The sequence below is a fragment of the Zosterops lateralis genome, assembly GCF_965231275.1.
Source record: "Zosterops lateralis genome assembly, chromosome: 11".
Taxonomy (NCBI): domain Eukaryota; kingdom Metazoa; phylum Chordata; class Aves; order Passeriformes; family Zosteropidae; genus Zosterops; species Zosterops lateralis.
Genome location: NC_139771.1, coordinates 21,007,797 through 21,017,765, shown reverse-complemented (window position 1 = coordinate 21,017,765; position 9,969 = coordinate 21,007,797). Strand labels below are relative to the sequence as shown.

The following is a 9,969-nucleotide window of genomic DNA, read 5'->3' as shown; positions in this document are numbered from 1 at the left end:
AACCCATAATAATATTTTGCTTCCTGAGTAAATGTTCTCTCCTCCACTTTTTTTTTGCCATTTTTTTCCTCTGTGACTGAGGATCTGAAACTCCTGCAAGTTGCTCCACCATGGGACAAGGAGGGTCAGAATATGAGGACCAAAGGGGAGTGAGAGACACGGAAAGGAGCCAGAAATCCAGGGGGTCCTGAGGCTGGAGACCCCTCTGCTCTGAGCACCAAATGTGTTCCCAAATGGGGCTGTTACAGTCAGCCTCAGTAAATCAATATTTAGCTCTAATTAAAGCAAACATAACATGAACACTGGGGCATGTGGAGGCCCCAAACACATTAAACCAAGCAGGATTTTTCTATTTTTTCTAGCATTACTTAAGCTAAGGTTTCTTTAATTCTAACCACAGCCTCACAGAAGCATGGGGCTCTCCTTGTGGGGTCCTGGGGATGCTCAGGCCAGGACTGAGCAGTGCTGGCCCAGTCGGACGCTCAAACCACTCCCTGTGTTTTGTGGTTCATCTGCACAGTGAAAATCTGAAATTCTCCCTCAGAACTGTCTGTGCCCCATCCAGCACAGGCAGCACCACTGGGAAACCGAGTCCTCTCACCCATCCCTTTGCTTTACCCTCTTTTGCCTTTAAAGGGGGAGCTTTGGGGTCGTTGTCATTTCACCTGGAGACCAGAAACCTGCCATTGCTGCTGGAGGGAGCCCGTGGTGGGATGAGGATCTCACCCTCTGGCTCATTTTGCAGCACTGGGAGTAGAGGCTGCTCCACCACCCACAGTGCCAGCTGGAATTCCCAAATCCTGGAACATGTGGGGCTGGCAGGGGTGACCCCAGCAAAGGCAGGACCTGACCCTGGCACCCCTCAGCCCAGGGACACCATCCCTGGTAGTCCTGGGGCAGCTCAGGCACAGCCTGAGGGTGCTGAAGTAAAAAACAGTTTGCACCAAGTCCATTTTCCTCCAGGAACTGTGGAGTCACAGCATCCTCTGGGGTGAGGGGCTGCCCCCTCCCCACTGAGCTCGGGGCCCAGGAGCCAAATGCCAGACACAGGGAGCACAACGTGACATCGGGAGAGAGCAGGAAAGCCAGCCAGGCTCTCCTGGCACCTCCCTCCAGTCTGGAAGGAAAAGAATCCCTGGAGGTGCCAAGGGAGTTAAAATAAATAAATGTCCCTGGTGACAGGGGTAATGGGACCCTGAGCTCCTCCAGGCACCGGCGGTGCAGGAGCTGAGGGGGGAGCAAGGAGAGCCCTGATCCACCCTGAACCCAAAATCCCCACTCCTGAGATCCCTTATCCCCCTGCACCCCAAAATCTCCCCTCCTCCCTGTGCCCCGAGATCCTTCATCACCCCTGCACCCCAAAATCCTCCCTGCACCCCGAGATCCCTTATCCCTCCTGCACCCCAAAATCCCCCCTTCCTCCCTTTACCCCAAGATTCCTCATCCCCCTGCACCCCAAATCCTCCCTTCCTCCCGGTACCCCACGATCCCTCATTGCCCCTGCACCCCAAAATCCCTTCTCCCTGTGTCCCGAGATCCTCATCCCCCCTGCACCCCAAAATCCCCCCTTCCTCCCTGTGCCCCATGATCCCTCATTGCCCCTGCACCCCAAAATTCTCCTTCCTCCCTGTACCCCAAAATACCCCTCCTTCCCTGCACCCCAAGAGTCCCCACTCCCCCCTGTGCCATCCTCTGCTGGACCAGACCCTGTGCAATGACCCTGCTCAAACATTTCAAAGCACAGGAGGCAAACCCTTATCTTCCACAGGAAAAGAATTATTTTATTAAGCATTTTTAAACAGCTACTTAACATTTACTCAAGATAAAAATATGTACAATATCCCACCTTGAAGGCGGCTCCAAAATATAAACACTGTACCTCTCCCGAGAGAAAAACGGAATATTCTTCTCTTCAAAAAAAAAAAAAAAAAAAGACAGCCCAGAAACAAGAATACATTCATATTTCTCACTTCTTTATGCTCAAGTAGTTATACAAATAATAGACATCTGAAACGTTTTAGCTTTCAATATATTTATATAATATATATATATTTATAACAGGATTTTACAAATAAAGGCAACAACTGTATACCAAAAAAAAACCCCAAAAAAACAACAAAATAAACGTTAGAACACAATCTGCAATCAAGCATAGTGCATCTCAACAGCTGGTGCAATGGGAGGGAGACACGAGGGTCCAGACAGGGGTTCTGCTCACCAGTTCTCAAAACCAGTAAGAAAAAAAAACAAAACAAAACAAACCCACCAAAGAGCACTGCCTTGAGCAGTGAAGTTTGGGAGGTTTTAATGAAAAAGAAGCTAAACTGGAGATGATGTTCCTCTGTGGAGAAAGCCTCTGGCAGGTGACAGGACAGGTGTCACCACCTGAGCCCTCTCTCCTTCCCATGGGCTGTGTGAGCCAGGCTTTGCCAAGGAGGAATCCAGATGCTCAAACTCCTCTGAACATCCCAGCCTTGTCATTTCCCAAAGGCACTGACAGGGGCACGTTCAGCGGGGATGGCACTGCCGGCTCTGGCTGAACTGTTCCCTCGAGCAAAGAAACTCCCGGGCCGGGAAAACCTCGGGGAGCCCGGGCAGGAGCAGCGGGAGAGGCTGGAGCCACCAGCAGAGCCACCAGCAGAGCCACCAGCCCAGGGACAGCTCCTCCCGAGCCGGCCCGGCCTCGCAGCTCAAGTTACAGGAAGGGCACAGGTTAATTTATTTATTAGATGTACGCCGTGGAAAGCTCCAAGCAGCAGCTACCTTTTATTTATTTTTAAAAAAATATCTATGTATCAGCAAAGGTGTGGAGAGAAACCTGTCTTGGGACTGCCTGACCATTTGTCACCAGGCAGTGACCTCTGCCCTGCTGTTCCTGGTGGCATTGCCACCACTGCCACCACCTCAGAGTGGCCACTGCCCTGCTCCTCCTGCACTCACTGTGGCATTGCCACCACCACCAGTGACCACTGCCCTGCTCCTCCTGGACTCCTGGTGGCATTGCCACCACTGCCCTGCTCCTCCTGGACTCCTGGTGGCAATGCCACCACTGCCACCACTTCACAGTGACCACTGCCCTGCTCCTCCTGGACTTCTAGTGGCAATGCCACCACTGCCACCATTACCCTGCTCTTCTTGGTGACATTGCTGCCCCTGCAGTGACTATTGTCCTGGTTCCTCCTGGTGACATTGCTGCCCCTGCAGTGACCACTGTCCTGTCCCTCCTGGTGACATTGCTGCCCCTGCAGTGACCACTGTCCTGCTCCTCCTGTGCCCACAGTGGCACTGCCACCACCACCACCCCCCCACTCTGGGGGTCACTGGGACACCAGTCCAGCTCCACCAGAGCCAGGGGGGGCTGATGCCTTCAGAGCTGCTCAGGGAAGTACCGTGTTTGATATTCAGGTGTTTTAGATTCAGGTATTTTAGATTTGCAGACCCTCAATCCAGGCCTGCCCAACGCAATATTTCTTCACAGCTTTGCAGTAGATTGGCAGCTGACCGAGTCAACTGTTGCTCTGTAGATGTGGAGAGGGAGGAAGGGAAGGGGTAAAGCACAAAACCCTTCTTAAACCCTTCTTTAATCTTCTGGGAGTAGTTGCCAATCGCTAACCTGGGCGCATCCTTCATCCTTCTCCAAGCTACCCGACGAGTCAGAGAAAAGGGGATTTAGCTTCCTACGCACAGTGAACCTCGTCCCCACACCTCAGTCCAGCCAATATATAAAAGTGAAACAGTCTCTCAAACTAAAAAAAAAAAAAAAGGAAAAAAAAAGAGAAAAACCAGTCACACTGCGCTCAGTCTTTGGTTTCCAAGTTCAAAGGAGGAATCTGCTTCAAAGCTTGAAGCAGAGCCGAGGAGTCGATGGGGGAATGGGCCGGTACAGGAGAAGGGAGTCTCTGGGGCATCAGCAGAGGAGGGGAGATTTTGTCGGGGTTCATGAAGCCCGTCAGGGCCGCGGCGGAGGCGGGCAGGCTGGGGTACAGCACGGGCACCGAGGCCGGGTACCAGCACTTCTCCAGCATGGGCAGGTAGGCGGTGGCGGACGGCGGGATCAGGTAGAAAGGCAGGCACAGGGGAGGCTGGTGAGGGTGGGGGCCCAGGAAGCTGCTGGGGGAGCCCATCATGTCACTGCCAAAAGGCCCCTCGTCCTGCGGCGACTCCAGCCGGCTCCGTTTGGCCGGCGGATCCTCAGTCTCTTGCTTAATGGAGCTTATTCTCTCCTGCACGGCGTACTTGAGGTCGGTATCCTTTTTGAAATAGGGCTGCTCGGGTTTGGAGTCACTTTTCTCCAGCTCCCCCCCGTAGCCGCTGTCCGTGTCCGTGTCGCTGCCGCTCTGCTCCCCGCTGGAGTGAGCGAATGTCCGCTGGATCACGGGCACGCAGTTCTTCCCGTGGCCCTCGCCCAGCGCCGCCGGCTTCTCCTTCAGGTCCATCATTTTGGGAGGGATGTCCCCGGGCTTGCGGGCGGCCCCGCCCTGCAGCACCTCGCTGGCCATCCGGTGCAGGTGGCTGACCAGCTGCGACGACTTCAGCTCCTTGCCGTTCTCGTGCTTGGCCAGGTATTGCAGCATTTCCTTGGCACACATCTGGAAACCGGATCGAAACATTTCCTGGCTGGAATCGAGGTTTCTCGATGACAGGTCACCTAAGGAAACATTAACAGAGGGGAATTAAAAATTAACAGCATGCTAAATAGCTCCGTTTCCATCTCGCGGGCGGACAGGAGGCGACGTTGGACTTGGGTTACAGCACAGCCAGAGGGGAAAGTGTTGGCCAGGCTGGACTTTATGGACAGAAATCCCCAGATTTCTGCAGAAATGGACAATTCCACTGGAACATCCACCTGCCCGCTTTGACATAATAATTTTATATAAAGTGCTGCCTTGCTCTTTTTTGTTATCTGCTGTAAAATCCACCTCCGACAGGTAGTGCAGAGCAAGGGAGTGAGTCAAGTGTGGCTTCTCCAGGAAACCCCCTGGGGAAGGCAGGGAGCTCCAGGCCCTGCCAGCAGCTCTGGCAGCCCCAGGGGACTCGGCTGCTCCAGCAGCTCCACTGCACTCCCTGTGGCTGCCGGGGCAGGGATGGCGCCTCCGAAAAAATTTGGGTTTACTGTATCAGATTCACGTGAGTGCCACATGTGAAAACAGCAGGAGGAAGTGCATCTAAGGCTGATAAGCTGAAGCACCGGGTCCCCTCCGCCTGCAGAGCACAGGCCAGCTCGGTTAGAGAGAAACTTAAAAAGGTGTGGGGATAGAAAGCAGATTTATATCTGTTTCCAGAGAAAAACAACCAATAAAAATAAAATAAACCAGACTGGGTTATCTAAAGCTCACAGACACAAATGGGGAAGATTCGAATGGCTTTGGAGAGACCCTCACAGCAAACCTGGGCTGTCACCGGAATTACTTAAAAACCCACTTTAATCCCAAACAACCCCCAGGGTGCTCTGCAAGGACCACCTTGAGCAATTTGTCTTTTTTTTTGGGAAAGGAAAGAGAAGCCTGAGAAAATGACAGCGTGAAAGGCCAGAACTCCTCCTGCCTCCTCCCTTCTCGGGAACGAGGTGTCACAACCACATTTCACAGGCTCCCCAGGGAAAGTCCATCACACACACACACAGAGCTCTGTCCTGCCCTCTGAGCACTCACCTGCCTGCAGACCGTTCTGCAGAGCGATGATCTTCTGCTGCTGCTGCTCGATGAGGTTGGTCAGTGCCTTGACGTGCTTCAAGGTGAGCTCCAGGACCACAGCCTTCTCCAGGTGTCCTAGAGTCTGGGAGAGCAGGGACAGGTTGGCCCAGGCTCGGCTGGCAGTGCCCTCCCAGGAGCCCCTGACCGCCACCGGGAGCACTCCAGGGAAATAAGTTAAAAAAGAGGCTACGGAAAAGGGAATCCCGTGGGCACTTTCAGAGCGAGAGAGAAGCGTTTTATTTCTCGGTTCTGCTGCCCCTGCTGGCACCGTGATCTGAGCCCGGACACGGTGTGGGGGCAGCTCCCACAGGGACCCGCAGCTCCCGGGAAGTTTGGGATGCGCTCACAGCCTGCCCGGGCGAGCGGCACCACGGGGCAGAAAAAATAAACTATAAAAAATATAAAAAAAACACCCCAAATCGGCGGTGAAGCGGCAGCAGAGAGCCACCCGCGGGGGAGCCGCTCTCTGCCCCATCCATCCATCCATCCATCCATCCATCCATCCATCCATCCATCCATCCATCCATCCATCCCTCCGCTCGCACCCACCGTCAGCTTGAGGTGCTCGGGCAGCAGGTCCTTGAGCTGCGCGATGCACTCGTTGATCCTGTCGCGCCTCTTCTTCTCGATCAGCCGGTGCGGCAGCTTGTAGGTCTCCTGTAGGGACAGCGGGGACAGCGGGTCAGGGGGGGACAGCGGGGACAGCGGGGACAGCGGGGACAGCCCTCCGCCCGTCCCGAGCGCGCCCGGAGCGCTGAGCCCCGTTAATCCCTGATCCACCCCCCGTTCACCCCATCGCCCCTCGTTCTACCCCTCTCCAATACTCACCTTGTTATCCTCGCTCCTCTTTAAGCCCCTCCGAGGCTTGTACACCTGGTACATGTGCGCGAAGTCCAGCCTGCACGGGGGAGAGGAGAGAACAGCGTTATCCCCATCCCGGGATGGAGCGGGCTGGAGCCTCTCCCAGCGGGGGGAAACATCCCAGCGGGAATCCCCCGAAGCTCGGCTTACCCCGGCAGATCTCCGCTCTCCAGGGCGGGCAGCTTGCCCAGGCAGGCGGGCGGGGGCTGCGCGCTGGGGATGCGCTCCATGCCGGGCTCGGGGCGCTCAGGGGCTGCCGCTGCCGGGGCCGGTGCCGGGGCCGGGGCCGCTGTTCATGCCGCGCCCGCGCCGCGCGGGCTGAGGAGCGGCGGGCGGCCGCGGGCCGGGTTAAATGCGGGCGAGTGGGTGGACGGGAGCGACGTGCGGAGCCCTGTGACCGCCGGCACGTCTGGCGGCCCCGGCGCCCCCGCCCCGCCGTCACATGAGCCTCACGTGGAGGCGGCGCGGGGGGAGGCGGGGCCGCGCCTCCTCCTCGGGGTGTCCCCCCCCTGCACGTGTGTCCCGGCGCGGCGGGGCTCTGCCCTGCTCTGCTGTGCCCTGCTCTGCTGTGCCCTGCCGGGCTGTGCCCTGCTCTGCTGTGCCCTGCTCTGCTGTGCCCTGCCGGGCTGTGCCCTGCTCTGCTGTGCCCTGCTCTGCTGTGCCCTGCCGGGCTGTGCCCTGCTCTGCTGTGCCCTGCTCTGCTGTGCCCTGCTCTGCTCTGCTGTTCTGTGCTGTGCCCTGCCGGGCTGTGCCCTGCCGGGCTGTGCTGTGCCCTGCTCTGCTGTGCCCTGCTCTGCTGTGCCCTGCTCTGCTGTGCCCTGCCGGGCTGTGCTGTGCCCTGCTCTGCTGTTCTGTGCTGTGCCCTGCTCTGCTCTGCTGTGCCGTGCCGTGCCGTGCCGTGCTGTGCCCTGCCATACCCTGCTGTGCCCTGCCATTCCTTCCCGTGCCGTGCCCTGCCATTCCTTCCCGTGCCGTGCTGTGCCATACCGTGCTGTGCCCTGCCATTCCTGTGCCATGCCCTGCCATTCCTTCCCGTGCCGTGCCCTGCCATACCGTGCTGTGCTGTACCCTGCTGTGCCCTGCCATACCGTGCTGTGCCCTGCCGTGCCGTGCTGTTCCATGCCCATACCGTGCTGTGCTGTGCTGTGCCGTGCTGTACCATACAGTGCCATGCCGTGCCCTGCCCTGCCTTGCTTTGCTGTGCCATGCCGTGCCATACTGATCCATGCTGTTCTGTGCTGTGCTGTGTCATACCATACCGTGCCATACCATGCCATACAGTGCCATGCTGTGCCATACCGTGCCATGTCATGCCATGCCATGCTGTGCCATAAAGTGCCATACCAGGCTGTACCATGCCACGCTGTGCCATACAGTGCCATGCCATGTCATACCATACCATACCATATCATACCATACCATACCATACCATACCATACCATACCATACCATACCATACCATACCATACCGTCCCATACAGTGCCATACAGTGCCATACAGTGCCATACAGTGCCATACCATGCCATACCATGCCATTCAGTGCCATACTGTGCCATACAGTGCTGTGGCACACAATGCCCTGCCATACCCTGCTGCTGTGTCCTGAGATCAGGGAGGAAAAAAATCATAATAAATCAGTCCCAAAGCAACACAGGCACAAACAGGAACCTGGGGAAAGCTGCAGCCACGGAAGTTTGGAAATTAAAAGAGTGAGAAGCACTAAAATGTGGCTCTGGGGAAATGGCTGTACTGCAGGGGAGTTTTGGGGTGGCAGGACCCCCATCCCTGGGGCTGCCCAAGGCCAGGTTGGACAGGGTTTGGAGTAACTTTCTCCAGGGGAAGGTGTCCCTGTTCTGACCCAAACTATCCTGTGATTCTTTGATCAGCAGGAAATCCTCCCCTGTGAGGGTGGGGAGGCCCTGGCACAGGTTCCCAGAAAAGCTGTGGCTTCCCCTGGAACTCTGGAAGTGTTGCATGGAGCAACCTGGTCTGGTGGAAGGTGTCCCTGTGCACGGCAGGGGGTGGAATGATGATCACTTTGAGGTCCCCTCTCCACCCCAGAGCATTCCATGCCATGCCATGCCCGTGCCAGCCCGTGGACTCCAGCAGTTGCACAATGCCCAGCAATGATAATGGTTTGTGTGTACCTGCCAAGGCAGAGCTCTCCTCAAGGGCTGTGGTCACTTCCCTGCTGAGTGCTGAGCAAGTAGAGGCAGGCTCAGCTGATAAAAGGTGCATTTACCGAGATAAGGGAACAGCAGAGCTCCAGCACTGACTGAGCTGCTGCTGTTGCCTGCAGAGTCCTGGCTGCTCCACCTCGGGAGGAATCCGAGGGCAGGGAGGTTTTATAGGGGTGAGGGAGACAGGCAGTTTAAGGCTTACCCCCATCTGAAGGTGTCTGTCATTAACAGGAAGAATCCCAAGGGAAGCTGGAGCCCCAGAAAGATGCTGGACATAAATGTAAGGCCTATAAAACTCCACAATCTCCTCTACAAGCTCCCAGCAGCATCTGCAGGGTGAGTGAACACCACAGCACTGTGTCAGTGACATGGGGCTGCCACCAAACAGGTGTCTGGGCTGTCCCACTCAACTTGGTCCTCTCAGAGTGACATCTGAGCCTGAAAACCTGGTGATTATGGCCAGGATCAGGGAATCCCAGAGTGGTTTGGGCTGGAAAAGACCTTAAAGACACCTCAATCCAACCCTCTGCCAGGGGCAGGACCTGCCCATCGATCTTGTGGTGCCACAGGCCCAGCACACCACGGAGGAGAGGACTGGGGGCTGAGCATTCTGAGCACCACAGACTCTCCCAGCAGAGCTGCTCTTTCCTGCAGGCACTGAGCAAATCCAGCAATAACCATCAGAAGACATGGGGGTGATGCATTTGTCTCCTGCTGCAGCTCAGGGAACTGTAACCAGCCTCAGAAACCAGCCCTGGAGCAGACAGTTCCTTCTCTCTGTGCCCCCAAGAGCCAAGCTGTTATTTTCCAAACAAAGAGTGAAAAAAAAAAAAAAAACACAGACAATTTTTAATCTGTTCCATCACTGACCCTTTGTCCAAGGCAACAGAAATAATTAGAGCTTGCTGCAGCCTTTTGCTAATGAAAAATGAGGTTTGGGGCCAACATGCTCTGCATTTGAAGTTCAGGCTCCCAGAGTACGTGGACAGCTTCATGCCCGTGGATTGTCTGACTCCTGCACGCTCCTTCAGATATTCAGTACATTCCTGCAGTGGGTGGTGAGCCACAGATCAGGGTCAGAGGTAATCCCCAATTATTTAGCCCTTTTACTGTTCTGGTGCTTGCCAAACAATTCCCCATATCAGGATTTGCTCATGACCTTAAGGGACGTTGCCAAGGATTTAGGAGTCCCCCTAAAAGGAGGATCCAAATGAAGTTATTGCATTCTTGGGCA

General features: G+C 55.8%; 1 protein-coding gene across 1 annotated transcript; it reads right to left on the bottom strand.

Moving 5' to 3' along the window:
* Positions 1–1,727: 1,727 nt before the first annotated feature.
* Positions 1,728–6,784, bottom strand: BHLHE40 (basic helix-loop-helix family member e40; the record flags this gene model as incomplete). Its single annotated transcript, XM_083869372.1, has 6 exons — positions 1,728–2,859; positions 3,008–4,648; positions 5,652–5,775; positions 6,243–6,350; positions 6,522–6,591; positions 6,705–6,784. 5 exons carry the CDS (start codon positions 6,782–6,784, stop codon positions 3,798–3,800), a joined length of 1,233 nt encoding a protein of 410 aa, XP_083725498.1. The 3' UTR covers positions 1,728–2,859; positions 3,008–3,797.
* Between the last annotated feature and the right edge of the window lie 3,185 nt (positions 6,785–9,969).